The 26721-nt window shown below is 49.1% G+C and overlaps 8 protein-coding genes across 13 annotated transcripts in view; 3 read left to right on the top strand and 5 right to left on the bottom strand.

Annotated features, from left to right (window-relative positions):
* inppl1a (inositol polyphosphate phosphatase-like 1a) overlaps window positions 1–4130 on the bottom strand; it is a 62185-nt gene extending 58055 nt beyond the window's left edge. For 2 of the 3 annotated variants that reach the window (XR_012925492.1, XM_076014958.1), the window contains exons 1-3: window positions 3625–4130; window positions 349–412; window positions 1–11 (exon numbers count right to left, since the gene is read on the bottom strand). The exon at window positions 1–11 is cut by the window's left edge and continues 137 nt beyond it. Coding sequence is in view for 2 of the 3 variants with exons in the window: in XM_076014958.1 (XP_075871073.1) it covers window positions 1–11; window positions 349–412; window positions 3625–3830 (281 nt within the window). In the remaining variant the exon portion in view is untranslated. The remainder of the gene's footprint in view (window positions 12–348; window positions 413–3624) is intronic. The other variant, XM_076014959.1, reaches the window with a different exon arrangement.
* The window catches only part of phox2a (paired like homeobox 2A), a 61727-nt gene that overhangs the window by 14607 nt on the left and 20399 nt on the right, over window positions 1–26721 (top strand). The window lies entirely within an intron of this gene.
* Window positions 6752–9505, bottom strand: folr (folate receptor). Of its 2 annotated transcripts, XM_076015018.1 has the most exons (6): window positions 9350–9483; window positions 8673–8726; window positions 8232–8358; window positions 7765–7953; window positions 7194–7329; window positions 6752–7106 (listed from the first exon to the last, which is right to left on the bottom strand). In XM_076015018.1, the coding sequence occupies exons 2-6, from the start codon at window positions 8696–8698 to the stop codon at window positions 6832–6834; spliced, it is 753 nt and encodes a 250-aa protein (XP_075871133.1). In that variant the 5' UTR covers window positions 8699–8726; window positions 9350–9483; the 3' UTR covers window positions 6752–6831. The 2 variants fall into 2 exon arrangements, with proteins under 2 accessions (XP_075871133.1, XP_075871134.1); XM_076015019.1 differs by lacking the exon at window positions 8673–8726 and having other exon boundaries at window positions 9350–9505.
* anapc15 (anaphase promoting complex subunit 15) lies at window positions 10501–12340 on the top strand. Of its 3 annotated transcripts, none has more exons than XM_076015020.1 (5): window positions 10501–10641; window positions 10913–11042; window positions 11405–11464; window positions 11559–11699; window positions 11894–12340. In XM_076015020.1, exons 2-5 carry the CDS (start codon window positions 10923–10925, stop codon window positions 11939–11941), a joined length of 369 nt encoding a protein of 122 aa, XP_075871135.1. In that variant the 5' UTR covers window positions 10501–10641; window positions 10913–10922; the 3' UTR covers window positions 11942–12340. The 3 variants fall into 3 exon arrangements, with proteins under 3 accessions (XP_075871135.1, XP_075871136.1, XP_075871137.1); XM_076015022.1 differs by having other exon boundaries at window positions 10551–10637; XM_076015021.1 differs by lacking the exon at window positions 11405–11464.
* On the bottom strand, window positions 12454–13938 carry tomt (transmembrane O-methyltransferase). The gene is made up of 4 exons (XM_076015016.1): window positions 13621–13938; window positions 13114–13310; window positions 12915–13037; window positions 12454–12726 (listed from the first exon to the last, which is right to left on the bottom strand). Exons 1-4 carry the CDS (start codon window positions 13880–13882, stop codon window positions 12529–12531), a joined length of 780 nt encoding a protein of 259 aa, XP_075871131.1. The 5' UTR covers window positions 13883–13938; the 3' UTR covers window positions 12454–12528.
* sfrp2l (secreted frizzled-related protein 2 like) lies at window positions 14689–17098 on the bottom strand. The gene is made up of 3 exons (XM_076015002.1): window positions 16488–17098; window positions 15655–15735; window positions 14689–15545 (listed from the first exon to the last, which is right to left on the bottom strand). The coding sequence occupies exons 1-3, from the start codon at window positions 17014–17016 to the stop codon at window positions 15145–15147; spliced, it is 1011 nt and encodes a 336-aa protein (XP_075871117.1). The 5' UTR covers window positions 17017–17098; the 3' UTR covers window positions 14689–15144.
* lamtor1 (late endosomal/lysosomal adaptor, MAPK and MTOR activator 1) lies at window positions 19312–22820 on the top strand. The gene is made up of 5 exons (XM_076015024.1): window positions 19312–19539; window positions 20324–20466; window positions 21236–21316; window positions 22065–22188; window positions 22637–22820. The coding sequence occupies exons 1-5, from the start codon at window positions 19498–19500 to the stop codon at window positions 22727–22729; spliced, it is 483 nt and encodes a 160-aa protein (XP_075871139.1). The 5' UTR covers window positions 19312–19497; the 3' UTR covers window positions 22730–22820.
* Window positions 24278–26623, bottom strand: lrrc51 (leucine rich repeat containing 51). The gene is made up of 4 exons (XM_076015025.1): window positions 26505–26623; window positions 25509–25714; window positions 25147–25306; window positions 24278–24417 (listed from the first exon to the last, which is right to left on the bottom strand). Exons 1-4 carry the CDS (start codon window positions 26554–26556, stop codon window positions 24386–24388), a joined length of 450 nt encoding a protein of 149 aa, XP_075871140.1. The 5' UTR covers window positions 26557–26623; the 3' UTR covers window positions 24278–24385.

Raw genomic sequence — 26721 nt, 5'->3', positions numbered from 1 at the left:
CCCTGCGACGTCTGGTGGGGGGGGAGGGGGCGGGGCCAGGACGATAGGGGGAGGAGTCAGGCCAAGTCTGGACAAATCACATAGTAGGGACACACACACACACACTCCAGAATACTATCATGGGTGTCATTTCTGGTTGGCTGTGTGTGTGTGTGTGTGTGGTGCATTCAGGGACTTCACAGCTGTTGGGTACAACGCACAAAGAGCCCGCTGTTGGTGTGTGTCACTGCGTGTGTGTGTGCCAACAGAAGTATCCCTGGCTGCCAGCTGCTACTGAAGCAAACACAGTGTGTGTGTGTGTGTGTGTGTGTGTGTGTGTGTGTGTGTGTGTGTGTGTGTGTGTGTCACCTGAACGGCCAGGAATCCTTCATCGTCAGGGAGGATTCTGTAGGTGTGCACGTGTTTCTGAAAACTGCAGAGAGGAGAGCGAAGAGACAGTTACACACACACACACACACACACACACACACACACACACACACACACACACACACACACACACAGGCTCCAACCTGTTGCCGTCTGTCACAGCTGTGCAGTTGTTCCTCAGTGCAGCTGTGTGCTCTGCTGTCAGCTGGCCACGCCCCCCACTGACTGGTTACCATGACATCACACTGTCACAGCCAAGCCACGCCCCCAACCCCCACTGTCACCAGAAGAGTGACAGTGCCATCACTGGCTGCTGAGACACCAAACAGCGCCTCATCACTACACCCGGCCACCTGAGGCCCGGTGGAGTGACAGGTTCATATTGACTCGCACACACCCCCGGTGGCGAGAACCTGAATAACCCCAACCGCTGTGCTGCAGTTAGAGAGTTTAAAACAGGGGTGGGCCAACTTTTTGACTGGTGGGCTGGAGCAGCAGCAGATGGATGGAGTGTTTATGTGAGCCACCTCATAGGAGGAAAAACATACTTTGCAGTTTTGTAGTTTGCCCATGCTTGGCCTAGAACCGCCACCAGAACCACCGAAAACCACCCGGAACCACCCGGAACCACCCGGAACCACCCCAGACACCACCTAGAACCACCCCAGACACCACCTAGAACCACCTGGAACCACCTGGAACCTCCCTAGAACCTCCCCAGAAACCACCTAGAACCACCTGGAACCACCCCAGACACCACCCAGACACCACCTAGAACTACCCAGAACCTCCCCAGAACCACCCCAGACACCACCCAGAACCTCCCCGGACACCAAAGCAATGTTCCAACAAAATCAGTGTCTTTGAAGGCATCACGGTATTTAGCTCTTTATTGAAATGACTCTGCAAACACTAAAAAAATGTTGCTCCATGCCTGGTTTAAAAGGTTCCATACAATAATAGTAATAATAATATTGGTAATAATAATAAAAATATTAGTAGTATTAATAAAAATTAAATTAAATATTGTGTGATTTTCACAGGGATGACAACAACAACTGCACCGACAGGAGGCTCCGCCCCCAAGCAGAGTTTCGACCCAGACTGCTGTCACATGACCAGGGACACCGGCAGATGACGAGACAAGCGGGCGGCTCAGCATCACACTGCGATCGCACCAATAGCAGATCAATACTCTGACAGGCAGATGGCGCCAGCGCTCGGCCTTAATGATCCTGACGTCTGCTCACTGGAGCGCACGACACACACACTCTATTTGTCAAACAAATGTGTGTGCGTGCGTGCGTGTGCGCGTGTGTCTCATCCTGTTGGCTGGCCCATCCTCCCTGAAGAGTAAATACTATTGTTTTAGTAGCAGCAGAGCAGTGGGAGGGTCTGTGTGTGTGTGTGTGCGTGTGTGTGTCTCCTTTGTGCACTGACGTTGTGTTACCCAAGGGTAACTTGAACTTTTACCTATACTTTTCTTGTGTAATTCAATATTTTTTTCTACACATACACGTGTATATATACACATAGATATCTAAAATATATTAATATTAAAATATTTTATATATTTCTTTAAATGTTTATATCACTCAACAAAATGATCTCCTGTTTCATGGGTTCAGTAACACAACCTGTGTGGTTTGTGAGTCAAACACTCAGTTTCACGATGACACAGTAACACAACTACAACATCTGACAGTCTCCTCTCACCAGGTGCCACATTCTGACTAATCCAAGATCTTTAGCCCTGTGTTTGCAGCCTGCTGATAACACTGAGGTTTTCCTGGACCTCACACACGTTGGCAAGACAAAAGCAAGGCTCAGGATCTCAAAGGGAGGGACCAGCACCTGTCTGGGGGTGTGGCCTCTCACCTAGGTGAGGTATTTATGGTGCCCTTTGTGACATCAGTGAGGGATGGGTGGACAATGGACTGATTTCTGGCTGGGAGGAAGCACGGGTCAAACTCGCAGACAGCAGCGGGAAGAAGTGAGAGGAGTCAGCTGACACACACACACACACACACACACACAGCTCTCTGTTCCAACAGGCTAAACAGGCCGAGGTCGGAAGCGGCCAACAAGGTCCTTTTGCTGGTAGCAAGTGGATGATGATGCATCCGTCCAGGACACCTGGAGGTCCAGCAGATCCAAGAGACTTTACAGACACCTCCTGGAGCAGCTTAACCAGGTGGGCAGATGGACAGACGGGCAGATGGATGGATGGATGGATGGATGGATGAGGAAACTGGAAGGTCCACGGAGGAGAAGATGTTGCCCCGCTGACCTCAGGACTACCCCTACTGGCCGCCTGGAGAGTAGTGAAGGTGATCTGCTGACTGTGGTCGGAGGTCTGACACACATCAATCTCAGCCTACATTTTACCCAGCGTGCCCTCTGGTCATCTGCTGCTGACCACTATTGACGTCGCTGACAAGCGCCGAGGACAGAAATCCAGCCGGCGTGCTGGTGATCCGGTGAACTGATAATAAAACACCTTGCTGCTGCTGCTCTTCAGCCTGGAACCACGGCTGAAGACGATTCAAGAAGGAGGAAGGACACCAGCGAGCTTAAGGGAGACGTGAGGAAGGTCCTCAGCAGAAGAGGAGCTGCTTCGTGAACCTGAGGGAAACCAGGCAGCTGATGTTCCTACAAGTCCAAGTCAAAATCAGACAAGTTGTAGTTGACGTGGTTCACACACACACACACACACACACACACACACACACAGACACACACACACACACACACACACACACACACAGATGTCACGGAACAGATCCTGGTCACATGACCACTCAGGTTCCTCTCATTTCCTTTATCGTCTGTTGGAGGAACCTGTGAGTCACTTCTACAAGTTGGAGGTAGTTTGTTTTTTAGTCCCAAAGCGTCACAGTGGTGGAGGAACATGAACACATCATCACATCACAAGAATCCAGAATCCAGTGTGGCTCCAGAATCTCCTGGACCCACACTAAGAGACAGCAGACAGTCCTGATGCTGGAACCTTCCATAGTGTTGATTAGAAAAAGTGTGTTGTTGTTGTTGCTTAATAGTTGATTTGCGGCCGGAAGAGGCAGAAATCCCCCACCTTCCCTGAAGGCATCAGCTTCCTGTCCCAATTTAAATACTATCCTGGGTTAGAAAACACACACACACACACACAAGTTTTCCTCGTAGACAAAGGGCACACACACACACACACACACACACACACACACACACACACACACACACACAAAAGTTACTTACAGTACACACAAGGCGTACGCTCCGTTCACGCTCTCGCTGTCCCGCACCAGGAAGCTGCCGTCCCTGCCGGCCCGGGCCAGCAGCTCCTCGGCCGCCGCTCGGCTCAGGTCCCGGTGGTACCACATCGACGGCGCGGGCCCGAGCGGCGCGATCCCGCCGCCACCAGCACCAGCACCAGCTCCACCTCCACCTCCTCCTCCGGCCATGGCCACAGCCCTTCCACCACCTATCCCGGGCTCGACTTCCACACGACCCCGGCGCTGCTCCAGAGGCGGGCGGGGGATCCGGAGGGAAGCGCCGACGAAAAAAAAAAAAAAAGTACAGAAAGTTGGCGTTGGGAGGCCACTTCCGGTGGAGGCTCAAGCGGCGGCGACTTTACAAACCCAAGTGGTAAAGTCGTCAAAAGTCCGCGTGAGTTTGAGTTTCCTCAAAGCCACGGAAATCAGGGTATGTAAATCCAGCGGGGAGCAGCGGACGGCGAAGAGCCATCAACACACAAACACTTCCACCGCGTGGCACTTCCGGTGGGGGTTTTCACAATAAAAACTCCTCTTTCGATTTAATGAAGTGGGGTTTTAATTTGGAGACGAGGGCCCCGGCCGGTAGATTCCGGTTTTGTGTTACCTCTGGCTAGCTTCGCCCAGCACAGAAGCTTCTTCGGGGAGTTAAAATGGAAGGGAGAGTGAATAAACAGAACCCTTTGGAGAGGATGGAGGGATTCAAGTGAAAGCTGGGAGTCACAGACCCAACTCCTTCTGTAGTCACACCAGCCAGAGGGTTGGTTTGACTTTATATTGCCGTAGTGTGACTGTCGACTGTGCTCAATGTCAGAAACTTTTCTTGTCACTCTGTTAGATTGTGTTAAATGACCACACAGCAGCGGGAGCAGTCGTTTATTTCTGCTCAGCATATCTCAACCTTCACCTGAAGTCATTCCAGGGCCGGAGCCAAGTGGATTTGTAGATGGATGTATGTGTGTGTGAATTTATAGAATATCCTCCGTCAATTCTACTCAGCGGTCGGATTCATGTCCCCAGAGCCACGTAGGTTCGTGTGCAAGTCCGCCAGTAGGGGACAGGACCGAGCACAGGAAACCGCAGTCAAGTTTTGAAACTTCAGCCTTTTGTGTTGACTGAAGAACCTCAAGAGGAGACACTCCGAGCGCACATAGACACACACACACACACACACACACACACACACGAAGCCAGAGAGGTACTAGACTGTCTGTGTGTGTGTGTGTGTGTGTGTGTTCCTTTAGTCGTGGCCTCAGAACAACTGACTATTAATAGCTGCAGGGACAGCCACCATCCCAGAGTTATTCCTGGGCATGGCATCACTCTGTGTGTGTGTGTGTGTGTGTGTGTGTGTGTGTGTGTGTGTGTGTCTAAAGGATCCTCCTGCAGCTCCACAGCTAGCCTCTGTTAGCTTCAAGGCAGCAGCTGGGCCCAGCTGTGTGTCAGCGCTTGGCTAAGCAGGTCAGTGAGTGAGTGCTGCTGTTATAAGCGGATCCTGCTGCGGTCCTGAGGTCAGAGACGGGAAGTTCGCCACCACCAGGACGGATGTTACAATCAGCCTCCGAGACACAGAAGCACTCTGGCTGCAGTGATGTGGTGACATCAGAAAGGGCGTCACTTGCCCCCAGTGACCCCCCCCCCCCCCGGCATGGGAACATCACCTCTGAAACGTCCTCCCAGCAAGACAGAAATCAGGTAGTGATCTCCTCTAATGACTGACCGCAGCACCGACTTCCTGTCAGTCAGTGTTGCTTTGTGCACAACGTCACTGACTGACCCCGACTCTTCTGATCAGAAAGCCGTCCACTGTTTCCCTTCAGTGTTCAGACTGGAGCGCTGCCGGTAAAAGGATGGCTCAAAGTTCAAAGTTAGCACATTAACTAGAAAAAAGTAGAATAGAATAAAATACAAGGCCTTTATTAATCTCACAGTGGGGAAATATCCATAATTGAGGCAACTGTACAGTGCAAAATAGATGGAAAACTATATTAATTAAGAGAAATAAGGCAATTAAAAATGAAATATTTGTTGTGAATAAATGGAAAAAAACAAGATATTTAAATCTCTCAAGCAGTTGGACTTACAGCTGTCTACATACTGACGTATAGATAAGTTGTTATAGGAACTAACTCGCCAACACAGCAAGATTGACACTCAGTATGAAGGACGTGAGCAGGAGGGGAAGGAGAAGGAAGAAGGACCTTGGTGTTTTATTTTGAGACAGCCTGTTACTTTTTTGCAGTCTGTGAACTTTTTTTGTGAAGGATGTCTCGCTGAGCACTGAGCAATATCAGATGTGATGCACACACACACACACACACACACACACTCTCTCACACACTCTGATAGCCAGCTGTTTCCACGGAGCTCATGTGATCCTCTGGTAACTGGAGACGTTGGCTCCGTCGAATCGCTGCAGTTTTACACTCCAGCGAACTTTTGTAAACTGAACTTTTGTGCCAACAGCTACTGTTGTTGTGTTGTTGTTGTTATGTTGGGCCAAGTGTGTGTGATCTATTTTTCTGTCTATATAAAGATGTAAATATTGCTGATGAAAGCGTGTTACCAACAGTGACCTCTTGTCAACTGTTTTTTTTGTTTTGTTTTGTTCATTTATTTAAAGTGGCTCTATGTGGCGTTGTTTCACCACTAGATGTCGTAGTTTAGCGCTGCAAGTGCACCGAAACCAAAGTGTCTCCCTTCCGGGTCCTCAGTAGCGATGAAGATACAGTAGAACAGGACCGTCAGTGTGTAGTGGACCACGTTTGGCTCCAGACCACTGTGGCCACAGGGTGGCTCTCTGCTGTTTCTGGAGGATTGTCTGGTTTTCCTTTGAGTCACATCTTAGGCTACGCTATCACTAACACTGAGCGATTTTATTGACCATCGGCGGACTGAACAGTTCACACACACACACACACACACACACACACACACACAGAGGGCGTGGGGGTGGAGCTGATACCGTGAGTTGAGGTGTGCACAGACCTTCATTTGTACTATTTCAAGTCGGATAGGCAGAATTTCACACACAAACTTGATAACACACAAAAACCCCAGGTGAGACCAGTTGAAACCAGGTGAAACCAGACTCATAAATGACTCAACAGTGGGCAGGAAGTCACTTTTAATGGGGTTTAATGGCTGGAGAAGAAGAAGCAAGAAGAGGAGGAGGAGGAGGAGGAGGAGATCATAGAGAGGCCCATGCCACTGCAGGGAGAAGGAGGAGCAACAGTCCATTCCAGGGGGCGCCGTGGAGTCCAAGGGCCTGGTTCAGGTAGTACTCGGCCACCTTCTTGTTGGGGTTCTCGCCTGTGAACCACATCTGCATGCAGCGGCCCGAGTCATTGGTGTACTGGGTGAACTCGTAAGACCGGGACCAGATCTTCTCACACATGTCCTTCGGTGTGGGGAAGACCTCCTTCCACTTCTGGCACTTGGTGCCGCTGGGACACTGGTTGGTCCCTGGAGGGAGCGCACACACACTCGTCCATCAGGGAGGCTGTGTGTGTGTGTGTGTGTGTGATAGGTGAGGGTGTGTACGCCTCTCACCTGTAGTCCAGTTCCACCCTGTGTGCCAGTCGACCTTGCAGGTGCTGACCTCCTGGCAGTCGTCCCACCAGGTCTTACAGTCCCCCAGACACAGGGGGACGTTCAGGATCCGCTGCTTACGCCAGCTCTGGTCCACCTGCACACACACACACACACACACACACACACACAATCACACAAAATAAATGCTTACGCAACATTGTAGTCATTCATGTGATGTGAGGTTTTTTTTTAGGCTTTTATGAATCACAGTGACAATTTTACAACTTTTCTCCTGTGCTGTTGCCACTACTGTTGTGTAAGCACACGTGCAGCAAGAGGTCACGCTCACACACACACACGCACACACTCAAACGCAGGCACACAATAAGTTCTGCTTACGTCATCAAAAAACAAACCCATGATTCAAACTATAGAAAACGCAACGTCTCAGTCAGTCATGTGATTTTTACGTGTTTATGAATCACGATGGACAACTTCACTCCTGTGATGCTGCCACCTGCTGCTGTGGAAGCACACATGCAGGATGGTGGGGTGGCGGGCTCACACACACACATGCACAGAAACACACCTCCTCTATCCAGGGCCCCAGGTGAGGCGAACACTCGTAGAAGCAGGCGTCCTGGATGAAGTGCTTCATACACTTGGGTGTCATGTCTCTGCAGTGGTTGAAGTTGAAGTTGTACAGGGTGGAGTTCTCCTCGTGGGCCTCCTCGGTAGTGTTGGCCCTGCAGCAGGCATTGGCTTTCCAAGGAGCGCACTGTGAGGAGGAGGAGGAGGAGAAGACACAAAAGGTTTGGAAGGAGGAAGAAGAGAAGGACAAGGAGGGGGAGAAAGAGGAGGAGGAGGAGGACGAAGTGGAGAAAGAGGAGGAGAAAAAAAGAGGAGGAAGTGGTTGGGAAAGAGGAGGAGGAGAAAGAGAAGGAGGAGGAGGAAGAAGGGGAGAAGGACGAGGAGAAGAAAAAGGAGGACGAGGACAAGATCTCTATGAGAGCCGAGTCACAGCACATCAGCTGCTGTTGCTGCAGCGTCACTCACCTGCAGGTAGAGCGCCCCCTCTGGGCCCGGCTCCGTCTTGTGGTGTTTGGCGTCCATGCACATGTTGAGTTTATCCTGGCACAGGGCGCTGCTCAGCAGGGTGAACGCCAGGAGGAGCCGCATGGTTCTGCAGCAAGGAGACCATGACAGGCATCATCTACGAGTTCACTTCCTGTTTGATCCACAGGTGTCGCTGCCTCTGTTTCTCTAAACAGCAACCTCCGTTTCCAAAGTTTCCCTCTTTGTGTGTTATAGTGGTTTTCTTTTTACAATACAAATAATACTAAAAAATAAAATACATTTTTCTTTAAAACAAAAATATAAAAACACAGAAAATTACATTCAGCAATTTAAATAATAGCTGCATAACATTCACTCTCTAAAGCTCCATTTTTATGCACTGCAAAACCAAGATTTAATATTCTTCAAGCCACACACAACCTGGAACAGAATGGGACACAAACCATCACTCGCTCAGTCAAACCTGGTCACTTCCTGCACAGAGACAACGTATGAGAGATGTGCTCACAGCACGTGTGCTGCTAATTAACATGCTAATCGTTTTTAATAACAATAAAACTAAAAACGAACCTTGCTAAAAATTAAATGAAAGACACCAGTACACATTTAGCCACTCAAACATGGTTACATGGCTTAGGCATAGCTCGACTTATTTTATTAATTTCTGTCTCAGCAGGGATGGAGACCGTCTCACCTGTTTCATATACTTCCACTGTACTGAGGATCGCCCAGAATGCAAAGCCCTAACTTCAAAATAAAATACATCAAATAGAAAACAAAATGAAAATAAAATATAAAGAGCCATGGCTGTGCCCCAACCAAGTTTAACATAATTGAACTAATAGATCTAATAACTCTCAGATCTCAGATCCCACACACACACACACACACTTCTACACATACACATATACAAACACACACACACACACACACACACACACACACACACACACACACACACACACACACCATACATTCACAGCACCTTCACCTTCACACCACTCAATATGAACAATTTAATTTTTTTTACGCCCAGTGATTCCAGAGAAGATGAGGCGTTTAAGGACCCCGGTAATAATTGTTTTTTGTTTTTTTACCTGCTGTGACTCTGAGACTTTTCAGTTTCCAGGTGATGAGCAGCACGGACGTCCTTCCAGCTTCACTGTCTGAGCCAGTGAGTGAGCTGCTAATGCGAGTCAACAGTTAACTAATGTCTCACTTGGTGAGAGTCCAAAGTGTGTGTGTGTGTGTGTGTGGAGGGGAGGGGGGGTGAAAGAGAGAGAGAAAAATCCAGTGTAATCAGTTTATTACGTCTTCCTGCTGCTGCAGAGGCCCCGCCTTATCTCAAGGTCGCCCCCGACCACCTTCCACCCTTCCACTCCCCCTACACACATACATACACACACACACGCACACACACACACACAGTGGGGGTAACTGCTGAAGTGCAAGTGATGTGTATGTTGAGACCTGAGATAAATTTATGTCGCTTTTGTGGTCAGTCACTTGGTTTCGTGTCAACTCCAGTCTCACACACACGCACGCACGCACGCGCGCGCACACACACACACACGGGGAGATAGTTAAATATTATAGATGCAATGTGCTTCTGATGCTACTGAGATAGTAATGTCTGTATTTCACAGGTTGTATTTTTTGCAGTAATGTTTTTATTGCTCGGTCATAGGACCAGGAGACAGGAGGTGGTTACAGGAAACAACAACCACCAACCACGTCAGCAACAAACCAACTTTGACGCTGTGGTGTTGAGGGGCCGACTGACACCTTCTCTGCCAGATGGATTGTTGAGAAGAGGAAGAATCAAATTCCAGGCCAGGTCTCCAACACGTCTGTCTGAAAAGAGTCTGGCATGTGTCGCATTATTAAATCCCAAATTCAAATGGTTAAAAATGCAGGGCTGTCAAGGTGAGTCGTTGTGTGTGAAGAGGTGATTGCAGGTTTCCACACACTGCTGGTAGTGAGAAAACTGCAGAGACTTTCCTGCTTCCTGACCACCAACACCCTGCTAACAAACTACCCTGGTTGGTTTATTTGAATCTGTTCCTTCATGTTGAACCAAAACATGTTATCCTCCCCACCGCAACCAGGCTGACAGAGTGTGATGGTGGCTCTTAATAAATGTCTATTTCGGAGTCACGTGGCTCAAAACGAACGATTTTCTATATTTTTACAAGTTGTTTTCACATGTTGACCAAATGTCAACCGAACTTCCTTTGGTCGCCACTACTTCATTCTTCCCCGGAACCTTTGTTACGCTCTCCGGAACTCTCCGGAAGAGACTCGGAGTGTACACTGCCGACTTCCGGTTCATCTTGTTTTTGAATTTTTGGGTACGAGGCCGCCTGAGGCTGTCAGATACTGACAGTAGGTGTTACACCGCCGTTCACTCTGCTACTAATTTATTGTTTTTTCATGGCTTTCCCTTTCTCTGACTGGAACCGGAAGTTGCTGTGGCGCTTTTCAACGGTTCTTCCTTCGTCAGCAATGTTCGGTGTTTTGGTTCCGCAGCTGCAACAGCTCGTGTTTCCAAACACACCCGTTGAGCTACACACACCGTTAATCAGATGAATGTATTTATTTTTCGCTCTTTGACGCTGTTAATCAGATTTATTTCTTTATGTTCTCTGTCTGTCCTCCAGACCTCCAGACATGTCCACGCTCTTCCCGTCCCTCTTCCCCCGGATCACCGAGGCACTCTGGTTCAACCTCGACCGGCCGTGTGTAGACGAGACGGAGCTGCATCAGCAGGAGCAGCAGCACCAGACCTGGGTCAGTTCCTCCTCTTGCTGCACCTCCTCCTGCTGCTCCTCTCTATGCCACTCCCCCCCTCTGCTCCTAGTGTTTATCCTCCCTGTCCTTCTGCTCTTTTAGTTCCACCTGCTACACCTCTTGCTCCTCCTTCAGCTCCTTCTCCTGCTCATTCTGCTCCTCCTCCTCCCTCCACTTCTGCTGTTTATCTCGCCTGTACCTCTGCTCCTCCTCCTGGTCCCCCTGCTCCTTCCTATGCTTCTGCTCCTCCAGCTCTCCCTGTTCCGCCTCCTCTTTCTCCTCTAGCTCCTTCTCCAGCTTCTGCTGCTCCTCCCTGTGCTCCTCCTACAGCCCTGCCCTCACCTGTCTCCACTCTCCTCCAGCTGCAGAGCATCGCTGAGAAGGACAACAACTTGATGCCCATCGGAAAGCCTGTATTTGAAGTAATGTGTCGAGTTTTCTCTCCCATGTTTGGACCGTGTGAATTCTTCATGGGGTCATCTTGTGTCATCTCTCCCATGATGCTCTGGGGTCCAGCCAGGGTACGAGGAGGAGGAGGAGGAGGACGACGAGGATGAGGAGGACAGTGAGGAAGACTCGGAGGATGAGGAGGACATGCAGGACATGGACGAGATGAACGACTACAATGAGTCACCTGACGACGGCGAGATCAACGAGGTAGCACATGACTGGTCACATGATCATAACACCTCCAGTCAGAGTGAAACTCCAGTTTACAAGACAAAGACAGTAAAATTCCTCCTGCGTCATGTTTTCTGAACCTCTTTTCCCCTGTCTGTCTGTCTGCCTGTCTGTCTCTCTGTCTGTCTGTCTATCTGTCTGTCTGCCTGCCTGCCTGCCTGCCTTGCCAGGTGGACATGGAGGGGGCCGACCAGGACCAGGACCAGTGGATGATCTGAAGACTGAGCTGGACTGAAATCAGCCTGGACTCTGAAGGCACCACTGAATACTGCGGCGTTTGAGGATCTCGGGATGCTCCTGAACTGCTGTGTGTTTGGTCATTTGATGGTGACATGTGAATGTGACGCCTCCTCCTTTTACAAGCTCATTTGACTTTATCATCCTGCAGTCAGGTGGCTCTGAGTCAGACTGTGTGTGTGTGTGTGTGTGTGTGTGTGTGTGTGTGTGTGTGTGTGTGTGTGTGTGTGTGTGTGTGTGTGTGTGTGTGTGTGAGTGAGAGTAGTGTTGTCACTGCAATGATAATTTTGGCGTTCAGACAGACAGAAACCTAAACTGTCAGTGTGACTGATTACTTTTGTTTCTATTTATATTTTATGTCCTTAATAAAAAAAATTAAAAAACCAGTGTGACCTCCTGTGTCTTGTGGTTTGATGTTGTCCACCATGGGCAACTTTATTCAACACGTATTCAAGGTTCAAACAGTGATGCAACAGTCAGTCATTCTCTTCAATTAAAAGGATAGAAATCTAAACGGGTTCAAAGAATGTTGTCCAGGTGGTCCAGGTCTTTCTCAGGACCTGCAGGCCTACACGATCCCCTGGTAGATGAGCTCGGCCATCCCGTCCCGGATGCCCCTGCTGTACTCCAGAGTGGCTCGGTGGACCTTCCACTCGTACAGGCCGCTCCTGCGAACGTGCCTGAGGAACTTAGGAGCTCCGGGGAAGAGGACGTTGTCGGCCACAATCACGGAGCCCTTCCCCAGTAAGCCTGAGTCCTCCAGCAGCTAGGGGGCAGGAGGGAGCAGAAGACCTGTCTGTTTAATCCTACTGATGTGTTGAACAGAAAAATAATACATGTTTTTGTTTTTTTTTTTTTCTATCTTTATGGGATTGAAGTAATCAGTGGGTGAGTCAGCTGGTTCTTCAGACTGGAGTTCGAGCAGGTGGAGGTAGAGAGAGAGTTGAAGGTCACCTGGAGGTCAGGCGCGTAGCACTTCTTCCAGTGGTCCATGAAGACAAAGTCCAGCCTTTCCAGACCAAACTCGGCTCTCAGTTTCGGTATGACCTCGTCGGATGGGTTGACGATGAGCTCCACCTGCAGGACAAACCTGGATCTGTCACTCGCTCTCAACACCACGCCCCTACATGAGGAGGCAAGCCCCGCCCCTCACCGTGTCATCATCAAACCCGGCCAGCCGCAGGATTTTCTCGGTGATGCCAGCGTTGCCCTGGTCCATCTCCACGGTGTACAGCCGGCCCCCTAGTGGCAGCGCCCGGGCGATGCGCACGCTGCTGTAGCCGCAGTGGGCCCCCAGCTCCAGGACCACCAGGGGGCGCTGCTCCATCAGCAACCGGTCCAGGATCTTACCTGCAGGCCAAACACAAGCAGGCGTGAGGCAGCTCCCTCCTCTCACCGGCCGACCTTTGACCTTTTCAATGGTGAGACCAGTTCCTACCCTGAGCAAAATCCCTCTCCAATCTCCAACATTGACATAGAATCAGTGAACACCAACCCACAGGTCCACCTGAGGCTCACAGAGGGCCATAGAGGACAACAGAGGTTGATCTGTGACCCCAGAGGACCACAGAGGACAACAGGAGGACCACAGAGGTCCACAGGATGGCCTAATAACCTGAACCCCTCCAGGCTCCTGAGAAGGTCAGGTACCATCTCCCACCTTTCTTAGGCCCGATGTTGCTGATGAACTCCACCTTGCTGCACCAGGTGTCAAAGGCATCCAGGATGCTGTCGGGGTCTCCAGGTGTGGCGTGCGTCAGGACGTACTGGTAGGCCCGCTCCTCCCTGCTCAGCCCGCTCACACAGTCCCTCCAGAACCGGACCAGCACAGCCCGGTACAGCAGCACCATATAGAATCGGTACCTGATGATGAGGGTGAGGAGGAGGGGTAGGAAGGCCAGGGCGATGGCGGAGGACACCATCCTGCTTCTGATTGGTTCTGCTCCTCCTGGTCCCGGAAGCACAGAGGAGGGAAGTACTTCCTGTCTGTTTGTCTGTCTTGGTGCCAGATCTGAGGAGGATGATGATGATGAAGATGAACCTGAAGCTCCACTTTCATTATCCCGAGTTCAGCTCTGGTTCCACATCTTCTCACGTCTTCAGTTTCAGGCACCTCCATATCAAACATTATTTATTGTATTTATGATTAGCTGATGAATCTGCTGCTGTTGTTTTGGTGGAGGGATATTGAAGCTACTTCAGTCTGGACCATTCCTCCCTCTCTTTCTGAGTGAGGAACTACACTGACTGAAGTTGATAGTGAAGAGGAACAGAGGCAATGTCCACACAGTGACACATTCACACTAAGAACACAACACATGCACAAAAACACAGTTCAGCACTCACCTTTCTAAGAGCTGTTTCTCCAACTGTGATGGTGTCGTCGCTGGACCTGCGAGACCGAGTGTGTGTGTGTGTCTGTGTGTGTCTGTGTAACAGATCCTTGGTTGTGAATAATTGATACTGTTTTGTGTGACAGTGCCGAGTCCCTCATTAATTCTAATGAAATATCTTGTGGCTCAGCGGCTGCGACACACTGGGATCTTAGCAGCAGCAGACACACATTAGGTTTCTGAGTGCAATTTCCACCATGTTGCCTTCAGAGTCACGGGGTGTAACAAAACAAGCAGCAGGTTGCCCCACCTGGACAGGTGTGCGAGTCTTCTGAGTGGACCCCAGTGTCGTCCCATGAAAACATTCAAACAAACAGCAGACAAAGAAAATGGAGAGATATAAAATCAACTTTTATTTGCTGTGACAATGTGAGACAGAATGTTCTTGAACTCTGACCTGAGACCACTTTCACCTTCACTCCCACCCACTAAAAAATTACATTTGAACAGATCATTATTGTCGTAGGTAGTTTTTTTGTTGTTTTTTTTGTTTTTGTTTTTTTTAAAAACAGACCCGAAACCAAGCCTGTCAATATGCTGCAATCCTCACTACTAAAATAAACTCGGCAAGCAGACTTTATGATAGCGCCACAACACTGCCACCTGGCGGCTAAAACTAGATAGTCATTAAAGAACCAAAAGACCAACATCAAAAAATAAGGTCAGTCTGTTTGAAAAAAAAAAAAATCCCCAAAATGCATCAGTGCATGTAAATGTTGTGCTTGTGTCCTGAACCACTGCCTGTGCAGTCTCTCTGTCAGGAGGTAAGAACTGTTGCGCTGTTGCTCTGCTTAAGGCCCGTCCGGACACGGCAGCCTCAGCAGAGCTCTGACCAGCTTCTTCAGCTCCTTGTCTCCTCTGGTCCACCTGAGCAGCCGGGTCAGCACCAGCCGGCCCTCCTCGGGGCGGGCTAGGCCCAGGAACCACGCCCCCTGGGCTGCAGCCCCGCCCCCTCCTCTGTCATTGGCTGGCCTCTGCACCTCCTCCTCACCTGTGTCCTGGGAGTCCAAACCCGGGCAGGAACAGGAGCCGCCCTCCGGCAGCCAGAGGGCGCTGTGAGCCATGGCCCTTCCCACCCCCTCCGCTCTCTGGGCTCCGCCCCCCGCCCACCTCAGGATGCGGCTGCGGGCCGTGGGCACCAGCTGACGGTCGCCGCCCACCGTGGACATGCTGCCCAGACGCATCTTGAAGGCTGTGGCAGGCAGAGACAGACAGAGGTCAGGAGGCACCTTCACTCTTTCATTCACACCTTCACTCACTCATTCACTCATTCACTCACCCCTTCATTCACACCTTCTCACCGTAGGGACTGAGGCAGAAGTTCTCCCGGACGTCGGCCTCTCCCTCCTCAACCAGGCTGCAGGCGTCGCAGATCACACTTCCTGCAGAGGAGACGGCACCAGGTGTGAAACTAGATGGATAACAGACCACCTACTGGGGAGCTCAGAAGTCCTGCACATGGAGCCTGGTTGCAGAGTGACGGCAGGTCATCAGCAGGCAGCTTGTATAACGTAGAAAAAAACGATAACAGTCTGTAGAAGAGAAGTATGTGGTGAAATACCACCAATGTGTGCGAATAATAGTGACAATAATGAATGTTTTATTTTCCAAGGGAAATTAGAGGACCTTTCTACATTTTCATAAAAAATAATGTTTTAAACAATTAAAAGTTAATCTAACACTTAAAGAGTTTTAACACTACCTCAGTGAACATATGGGCCGATCTACAGAGTGTAAAATGTACACTCAACACATAGTTAAATTTCCAGAGTCAATTTTACTCTGGCAAAATACTATTTTACAGTACACTACACTAAAAAGTGTTAACCACGTTTTACACTATGTGGGAAGTCACACCTATGGTGTTATTCAATTTCTACACTGAACTTTTCCGGTGTTAAACCTATTTAACACTACTTAAAATTTTACTCCAAACAGTGTTAGTAAGTGCCAGTAATTCTTTTTACTTACTCTTACCAGTGTTACGTATGTAGTCCCAGGTTTATGGCACAAAAATTAATGTTTGCAGTGTAAAAGGTTGAGGCAATTGCTACAAACCTCGAGTATACTTTGTATTTTCTAGTATTTTCCAACAACAACAGGTAGACAAAGCACTACATCCACACACACTGACCTTTGAGCGCCTCCTCACGGCGGAGCTCCCCTTCCGTCGGGACGCTCTGCTGCCCCCCGGTGGCCGCCGGGACGCAGAGCTCCGTCCCGCTGGGGAAGCGGCTGCAGTCGAACATCTCAGGCCAAGGGAAGCCGAAGGCGCTCATGACGGGCAGGCAGCCGTCCCGCACCGCCTCGCACAGGCTCCTGCAGGGGCTGACCGGCTCGCCGAGCTCCGGCCCGCACACCGGGGCGAAGAGCGAGCACAGGAACTTGCCGGTGTCCGGGTGGCAGCGCTTGGAGAGCAGCGGCAGCCAGGCGGCCGCCTGCTGCTGCGCCTCCCGCAGGCTGTCGTGGCCCAGCAGGTTCGGCAGCCGCATCAGTCGGTAGCCGACGCCGTAGCACAGCGGCATGCTGGCGGGGATGGGCCGGCAGGTCGACCGCAGAGAGGAGGAGCCCAACACCGCCTGAGTGGAGGTGGTGGAGGAGGTGGAGGAGGCGGCAGGAGGTCCGAGAAGCAGGACACAGAGGAGCACAGGGAGGAGGAACATCGTGGCAGCAGGAGAGCCGGTCAGGAGGTGACCGGAGCGACTTCATGAGAGACGGTCTTCCCCTCGCCCCTCCCATCACACCGGTGTGGGGGAGGGGGAGAGGGGGAGGAAGGGGGCGTGGCGTCATGACATGGATTCTTCTTTGGACCGAAATCAGCAACCAGCTAAGAAGAAGATCAGCGATGGTTTTGAATGGCTACCAGTAACCAGTGAACTGTGTCCAGTCAGAGAAGCTTGATGAAGGTCCAGCTTTTACTAATCAGCCCCCTTGTGACGCCACCCAGGGCACTAATGCCTCCCCTAGGTCAGAGACCACACCCCCGGCCAAGTGCTGGCCCCTCCCCCTGAGACCCTGAGCCTATATTGTTTTTGTTTCCTTGCCAACATGTGTGAGGTCCAGTGTAGCCCCTATGTTATCAGCAGGCTGCAAACACAGGGCTAATGGACAATGGAGAGCTGTTGGACCATCACAGTTGGTCCAGATTTGAAGCTGCTCCACTGGACGCCAGGAGGGAGGGTAAAGAAGAGGGTGGGAGCTGTCGCAATTATCACACAACTCAACAACAGCAACAACGACAACAGTCAGTCAGTCAGTCACGCAGCAGTTACACAAACTGCAGCTGCATCATGAATCACAGAGAGGCAACAAAGTGTCTCAGTGTATCTTAATCACAGAGGCTGTGTGTGTGTGTGTGTGTGTGGTGTGTGTGTGTGAGGAACATGCTGCGACCTGCTACTCTGCTGGCAGGAAGTGCTCCGAGCTGCTCAGACAGTCGTGGAAATCTGTCTGATCTTCTTACAAAAGGAAGTAGGACAGACAGACAGACAGACAGACAGACAGATGCGGTCACAGCAGAGCTTCAGTCCAGGCGTGTGGAGACTGTGTGAGGGGAAGCCTCTTGACGCTGGACCTGTCGGAGCTTGTCTCAGCTCCTCAGCTCCTCTGGATCGTGAAGGAACAGCAGGAACCTCCTGCGGCTGACCTCACCCTGGTTCCCAGGCTGAACTCTCTCGCATCCACCTGGACAAAGGAAGTTGTAAACACTTGATATACTGGCGTAAAGTTAAACTCCACCCAACAGTGGTCAAGAACCAGCCCCGCCCAACCCACCCATTATTCCAATTTGATGGAATTTCTTAAAAAATAAATCAATAAATCTATATATATACATATATGTGAATATATACTGTATATATATACATATACATATACATTGTAAGTGGACGGAAAAGGTTGTTTACATTTGTAGATTTAATGACGTAATAATTCTATTGACATCAGACACCAATCAGTGTAAAGTCTGTGTAAGAAAACCCTGTCGACCTCAGCAGGCTGTTTACCTGTTGTCAATAAGGCGTCATGTGACCGAGTCCTAAACGAATCACTGGCCGCAAGAGGGCGCTGTGAGCCGATGACTCGCTCGAAAGTCGAACGCTTACGTTTGCTTTGGCTTCAATCGTTAGTTAAACTTTAAACATACACGTTGAATAGAAAAACTCTTGGCTCTTACCCAAAAGATACCTGTTGACCAACAAAGTTAGAGCAGTCTCCTTTAAAATAATTTGTAAGTTTTAACCATCTAATAATCAAATTGTTAAAAGATTCAAAACAGACATGCACTTTCTGTTCTGTGAATGTTGAAACAGTTACTGTTTTGGCACTGCCCTGTTGTCCAAAGCTTTTGGATCAATGTTTGTCATTTGCTAGAAACATTGAAAAATAAGTTGTAGAAAGTTGTTTTGGAGGGATGTACTTCTTTTGGCAAAATTCTACATTCACAAATGTAAGCTCACACATAGAAAAACTTCTTTTATTGCTTTTCACAATGAAGTCAAGCGCTACACCGACTCAATTCAGCTTTGTATGATTTAAAAGGCAACAAAAACTGTGAATATTTGTAAACATTTTTGCATTTTCTTGTAAAGCCCTATCCCACCTGGCAAGTTATGTGATGTTGTGATTCTTCTGTTTTATGTAGGTTTTCTGTTTCATGAAGACCTACAATACAAAACAACTTTGCACAATATGATGCTTTCATACTGAAGATCTACATTTCTGTAAACTTTGCAAACGACAAATAGAGTTTTTGAAAACAAACAAACAAAACAAACAAACAAACAAACAAACAAACAAACAAAAAAACACCAAACAAACTTCAAACCTGAGAGCCCCAACTCCCCACCCCCACTTCCCTTTAATTTGCATTGTGCCTTGCACCCCCTCACCCCCCAAACCACCATCCGCCCGTCACGTGACGCAGCTCGCAGCTGCTGCGTTGCAAATTTCCGGAAGTGGCCGCGCTGCTTGTTGTCGTTGCTGCTGTCATGTGATAGTTCGTCGTCCGAGGAGCTGCTGCTGTTGACAGTAGCTTCACACTTTTTCGATGAGCGCTGGCAGAAACGTTGTCCTGACACGGGAGCAGCGCCACTCGACTCGCCAGTGACGGAGCAAAGGGACGCGGGCCTCGGGACGCCGCCGCCATGGGTTGCTGTTACAGCAGCGGGGACGAGACCACGGAGCAGGTTAGCTCGCTGCTAGCCGTTAGCCGCTAAGTGGCTAACGCTCCCCCACGCAGAAGCCGAGTTTGGACGATTCACCAAACTATTTCAGACAGCGTGTGTTGTGTATGTTGTACGTCACGTGTCACGCACACTAGTTTGATGAATAATAAAGTTTAAAGTTGTGATTTATGTTTAGTTTTAGATGAAGTTAGTGACTTTTCTTTTAGCTTTAGCCTGCTAGCCGTGCGTCGACACAGGCCCCGGGGTCGGACTGTTTAAAACATCACCGGGTTCTACATTGTGACTCGTGAGTGACAGTTTAACGGGAATTAAAGCTAAAGAAAGTCTTTTCCGTGCCAGAAATAAAACACATTTTTGCATCAGTTATATCTTGTGTTGACTGTGAAAAAAAAAATCTCCTGCGACTGGTGCGTTTTGTTGCACAACTGACAGACAACAGTCAGATCATGTGACCCACAGTGTAACAATAGTTTGAGGAAACGAGCAAATTGTTCCTCTTGTCTCTCAAGACAGATGGGCAAGCGGTTCACACTGCACCTTGTCCTTGACTCAAACTCTAATTGTGGGTCGAATGAGCTGAGTAGGAATGATTCAGCCAACAGGTAGTTTGGTAAATGTGGAATTATTTCCCAGTGTTTGGCGAGAACGAAGCTGCTCCTCTGCTAGGTCAAAGTACAGTTGCAGCGCCTTCAGCCACTTTCTGCTCATCCTGTCACTGTGGCGTGTCAACACCGTCACGCCGAGCTCCAGCATTGCACAATCAAACCGTCTGATTTGTTCCCAGGACCCCGATGAACGGAAGCCGTTGCTCCCGCACCCCAACCCCGTCAGCAAGCCCCCCAATGGGACCGACTGGACCGCCAACGTGCCGTCAGCGCGGAACGACGAGCAGGCGCTGCTCACGTCCATCCTCACCAAGACGGCGCAGTAAGACCCTTCCGCCTCTCGTCGCAACCCGTGTCGTCAAAATTAGGCGGGAGTTGATTCGTCCCCGGCAGGAACGGCCGCGAGTGAAATGAAGAAGAATAGTGGCCAAAAACAAACTGAGATGACAAAATAGCACGTGTACATGCAGTTATATATACACATGCACACATACACTACCAGTCAAAAGTTTGGACACAACTTCTCATGCAATTTTTTTTTTTTTTATCTTTACAACTTTCTGCACTGCAGATCGACACTGAGGACATCAAATATATGAGCAAGATATATGTAAAATAGGCTTTATTTGAAATTAAAATTTAAATACAAAATGTGTTTCACTTTTTTATGGTTTCCTCCATAATTTCATATGGAGTTTCGATGCCTTCAGTGAGAAACTGCAATGTCAATAGTCATGAGAGTGAAAGAAAAGACATTCAATTCAGAGGATGTGTCCGAACTTTTGACCGGCAGTGTAGAAGTAGTCGGTATATGTGCAGTGTCAGCCTAAATAATGTTTACACACATCAGGGAAAGAAAAACTTGCATTAATATTTCAATACCAAACATAATCAGACATGAGGAGATTGATACAAGTGACCTTTGACCTCAACAGTGACCAGGTGCTCAAGATGGTGGCCACCGAGCACCTGGCCATGAACGTAGCTTCAGTGTGTGTGTGTGTGTGTGTGTGTGTGTGTGGGGACGGGATGACAGCGTGACACCGCTCAGCTGACCACTGTGAAACTCTCTGTCGTTTCCTCCCCGTCAGGATCATCATCGATGTCTCGGCGGCCGACTCGCCCGTCATGATGGAGCAGCATGAGTACATGGACAAGGCCCGGCAGTACAGGTAGGAGCTGCGGGCCGGCTGGGCTGCTGTGAAGGTCAGGAGGTCACCGTGACGGGATGATGAGCTGTGAGGGAGGGAGTGAGTCGAACACAGGGGTGGGCAGTTTTTTTGGACTGGTGGGGCCACAGTGGGTTCTAAAGTTTGACAGAGGGTCCGGAGCAGCAGCAGATGGTCAGGGCCCTTCTTTTGACAACTGGTTCCGTCGTCTTGGCTCACGTAGTTGCTTTGATGTTGATCCGTTTAGTCCAGCGTTGCTTCAAAGTCAAAATAAATAAATAAATAAAATCCATCCAGGACTTTGAACTGATTTAATTTCTCCACAAGAAAGTGGAGAAAACATAACAAGTCACAAAAAACGAGGTCAGAAGAATTTTGGGCTCCACACTCCCAGCCCGGCTCGACCCACACCAGCTTCCTTCATCCAAACAAACATTTCTCCATTTTTTCCACCCAGAATGCACCACCCTAAAATAACCAAGGATCGCCCTTCAAAATAAATGTCTTCCTCTTAAAGTTATCATTTAATTGAAATAAATCGTCCTCTGTAAATGTAAATTATGAGTTACTTACAATTAAGATAATTTCTTCAAATTTGGTGTGCCAAATTAAAAGGCTTAAGGGGCTGCATATGGCCCTCAGGCCGTAGTTTGCCCACCCCTGATCTAGCAGCAGCAGCAGCTCCGGCTCCTCAGACGTCCTCCGTGTTGCAGCAGCTTCAGCTCCAGAGTTTCTTGCCTCTGTCCCGCAGCACCAAGCTGGCCATGCTGAGCAACAGCCTCCCCCAGAAGAAGGCGGCTGCCCTGCCCTCGCTGACCAGCCAGCCCCACCAGGTGCTGGCCAGCGACCTGGTGCCGTACTCCGACGTCCAGCAGGTAACTCAACACCAGCACTGCTGCTGCTACTGCCGCCCCCCCGCCACCAGGTGTCGGCGCTGGGCTCAGAATAGCTGCAGGAACTATTAATAGGCCCTCTGCTGGGTTGCTGTTTGTAAAGACCTGCAGCTCCCAGAATGCACTGCGCTCTGTACCCTCCAGAGGCCACGCCCACTGCTGGGTAGTGAATGTAAATGAGCGACGACAATCCTTTTGGAGGATGTGGACAAACGCACACACCCACCCAAAGTCTCTCTCACACATATACACACACACCAACTTACACACATACATACATACATACATACATACTGACACACAAACTCCAGTCTCACGCACACACACACACACACACACAGAACTGCCGTCATTGTTCAGAAATCCGTTGTGTAGTTGTGTCCCCAGGGACTCACCCTGGTCGTGTGTGTGTGTGTGTGTCTCTCTCCAGGTGTCAAAGGTCGCGGCCTACGCCTACAGCGCCATCTCCCAGATCAAAGTGGACGCTAAAGAAGACCTGGTGGTCCAGTTCGCCATCCCGTGATTTCAGCATCCCCGCCACCCTCCAAACATTGTCCCCGCCCCCTTGTCTTCGCTGGCCCTGCCCCCTTCAGCCAACCCAGCATCGCTGCCCCTACTACTCTTGGCACCGCCCCCAACTGCTACCACCACCGCCGCCGCTGTTGTAGGACTGGTGCCGCTCCACGACCACCACCACCACCCCTACACACACACACACACACACACCCTGTTACCCGGATAATGAGGGATGATTGGCTGCTGCAGACTCCGCCCTCTGTGTGCCTCAGCTCACCTGATTGGACTGATTTGGAGGAAGCAGTTTTTCTTTTTGGCCGCCGCTGCAGCGTCACTTGAGTTTCCAGAGGTCGTGAACTGAGACGGCAGGTGTGTGTGTGTGCGTGTGTCTGCTAGCGTGCGTGCGCGAAGCTTTGGTCGTGTCGTCGCTCGTCTCAGCCGGGTCGACTCGGAACACTAGGCTTAAATAAGGAAAAGTTTTTCTTTCCGGTTGGTTGTAAATGTTTTTGATTTTGTGTTTTTTTTGTTTTGTTTTTTCGTGTGTGAATCGATGGTAACCTGGTCACGCGACACCTCAGCCCTGATGTCATCCATCAGTGTCTCAGCGGAGTAGGCGGAGCTTCCGGTCGCGGCCCCCCCTTCGCCCACCTCTCCGGTGGGCTGGGCTAGATGTGATGATGTCATCACGGCCCTCCTGGGTTCTTTTTGCTTTTCAGAGGGAAACGTGCACATTAATCAGCGAACTAACGGCGGTGGAGGAGAGGAGCGGTCAGCTGACCACCACCTGCCACTCGTGATTATTTATTTTGTGTTTTTATTGTGTTACCGGCTGTGTGTGCGTGACCGCGTGACGTGCCGTCACTCAGAGCTTCTCGGTTGTTGTTGTTTTTTTTTTTTTGTGTGTGTGTTTTGTTTTTTCGCTCTTCACTTCTCTTCTGTTAACAAGCACCAAAACGTTTTAGGATTTTTTGGGTGTCTTTTATTTTTTGGGGGATTTTTTTTTTTTTCTTTTTTCGATTCATTAAATTTTTTTTTTCAAAATTAGTTAAATAAATCTGTACATCAAAACAGTGACGCGGTGCCTCGCTTCAAGAATCATTCAGTGGAACGTTACTGAACCTGGATGGTGCAACAGACTGTGTTGCATCACTAATGAACTAATCAATACATAACATAAGCAATCCATGCAGTCAATAGTAAAGTGTCTTCAGGTGGTCGGTTGTCTTTCTTTCAGAACCATGTTTTAATGCCAACTGCAGATTTGTGAAAGCTTAATTTTAGTCCCTGCAGACTAAATCTGCTACATTTGTAGAGGGAAGAGTCGTCAATAATTAACCTTGTTTGTTCTTTGTATTTTCAGCAGCAGTTTGCAGCTTTAGGGGCCAAAGCCCCCCTAATCATCCTGCACAATATTAATTCTACAAATACATTTAAACCAGATGTTTTCTTTGGAAGTCTGGGGTTTTCCTCTGCAAGACGCCCCCTACTGGTGCCCCAGGTGAACATCCTTGCTGAGCTCCTCCTCCCTCGTGTGGGGGTGGCTTGCTGTGTTGCAGCTAGAGGTCGTCAGGGTCCTCGGTGGTCCTCCTGGCCTGGAGGCCCTGGTGCCAGTACCGGGCCATGACCCGCTCCTGGGGGGTCACGGCGCTGAAGTCCATGCATTTCAGCCGCGGCAGCGCGTAGATGACGTGAGACCTGCAGGTGGCATCGACACGGTTGGGTGAGATTCTGTCCGAATGAAAGCAGCAGCAGAATCCAGTGACACTGGTCCAACAAAGCAGAAAAAAATGAGCAGGATCTTTTTTTAAATTTGCAAGGACTGCAACACCACTGATACTGTTGTGCAAATACACCTCACACACCTGTGTACAATCACAAACACACTATGGGACGACTGCTGATGAATGAGTGCTGAAGCTTATTATCATATTATTATTATTTTATACTCTGTATTTGGTCTTTCCAGACAGCCAACAAGACAAACACTCACTGTTTTAAAATACGAGGTGACTCAAATTGAAATAAATAAAATAAGTAAATAAATGAATTGCCGCAAAATTAACATTTAATGGATAAAATGTTATTTTTAACCCTCTTTATTAAATTCATATTTTTTACGTTTTATTGCAATTGCTCCGTATGATTTAAAGACACCTGGTCTGTGTGACCCTCATTTCTCTTTATTCATTTTTTCACTTTGTTTATTAACGTGAACAACTCCCAACTGGCTGTGTAGCTCCTGCCAGCAGTACTGAAGTGCTCCACTAGAGACACTGTGCCCCGCCTGCCGCTGCCCTTAACGCATCGGGTACTTAAAAAGTTCGACGAGATCGCCACGGTGTCGCACGTGACCACAGACATCAACTAAAGTATCGACGTTTTGATTCGAGAGTCGATTTGTCGCCGTCGCAAACAGCCAATCACCGTCAAGCCACCTGTAGCCCTGCTCCGTCTCGATGACGTTGCCGTGCAGCGTGACGGTGTGCAGGTGAGGCAGCGCCGCCAGGACGTACACCTCCGACATGATGAAGATGGCGTTGGCGTGCAGGTACAGCACGCGCAGCTCACGCAGCTCGCACAGCACCTGCAACCGCGGGAGGGAGAGGCGGCTGTAGGTCAGGGGTCAGAGGTCAGGTGTAGTCTACGTGATACGCAGGTATACGCCGGATAACCATAAGAAAAGGTCCCACATTACCATACAACCTCTAAAAAATATGCAAAACGCTGCGTATCAGATGCATGTAAACCACTGGGTCAGGGAGGTTGGGGATGGGGGTGGGGCTTACACTGTGGATGTGTGAGATCTGGTTGAAGGACAGGTCGAGCCAGGAGAGCAGCGAGGGCTCGGACAGGAAGTGATTGATGGGCCGGAAGAGGTCGTGCAGGTCCTTGATGTTGTTGTTGCTCAGCCGCAGCGAGCGGCTGCTGTACTTCCTGTCCGAGTCCCGCCTCAGGGGCCGCAAGCCCCGGGTGGGCTCTATCTTCCAAGACTCTGACACACACACACACACACACACACACACAGACAGCAGGTCAGATGACGTTTCATCTTGCGCAAAAATGTTTTTGAACAATCGAAATTGCAAGAATGACATTAAAACATGATTTAAAAAATTCAATGGATAATGAACTAATGTTCTCTCAGTCGGAGTGTGCATGATGATTACTAATACAGTTCAGCAGTGATGAGAAGTCAATCTGGGATGTAGCAACTGGACGACGTCATTGTTGCTGTAAACATTTATGTAAAATTATTTTTACATAAATATTTCAATTTTACTTACCTATCTTATTTTATATAAATATACAGGTCAAAAGTTTGGAAACACCTCATGCATTTAAAAAAAAAAATATGTACAACTTTCTACACTGCAGATACTGAAGACATCAAAGATATGAGCAAGATATTTGTAATTATGCAGCAAAGAAAAACATGTAAAATAACTAAATGGTTTTTTTTTTTATGAAAGATTGCTTTTTTTGAGGAATTTAGATACGTGTTTGAGTTATTTGAGACTTTTATTGTTTCTAACTTAATTCCATATCTGTTCATACGTAGTTTTGATGCCTTCATTAAATTCAGAGGGTGTCCAAACTGACTGGTAGTGTCCATACAGGTTTATTAAGATTAGCAGCTACTCGATTAGAATAAAACAGAATAGAGCGGAATGGGCCTTTATTGACACAGCGCCACCCAGTTGACCGTAACGAGGCACAACAGTCAGTCCTCCAACCAGTGGTCGTACGACTGGTCCCAGACCGGAAGTTGTGACGCCCTCTACCTGTCAGTGCGCTGATGTTTTTAAAGGATAAATCCACCGGCGGTCCGAACATGTTTCCTCCACGTCACGCACACAGTGATGTCATACATTGAGCCAGGAAACACACCGTCACCCTCCTCCTCTGGTCAAACCCATCTTGTGGGATTTAATCAGAATTCTGCCTTTCATCTCCGTTTTAGGACATTAATCATAGAATTATGATCAAAACTCTCAGAAT

This window comes from Nelusetta ayraudi, unplaced genomic scaffold (genome assembly GCF_046127955.1).
Source record: "Nelusetta ayraudi isolate G7.1 ecotype Tasmania unplaced genomic scaffold, CSIRO-AGI_Nayr_v1 ptg000175l, whole genome shotgun sequence".
Taxonomy (NCBI): domain Eukaryota; kingdom Metazoa; phylum Chordata; class Actinopteri; order Tetraodontiformes; family Monacanthidae; genus Nelusetta; species Nelusetta ayraudi.
The sequence above is the reverse complement of the archived record's forward strand: the minus strand, read 5'-3'. Positions and strand labels throughout refer to the sequence as shown.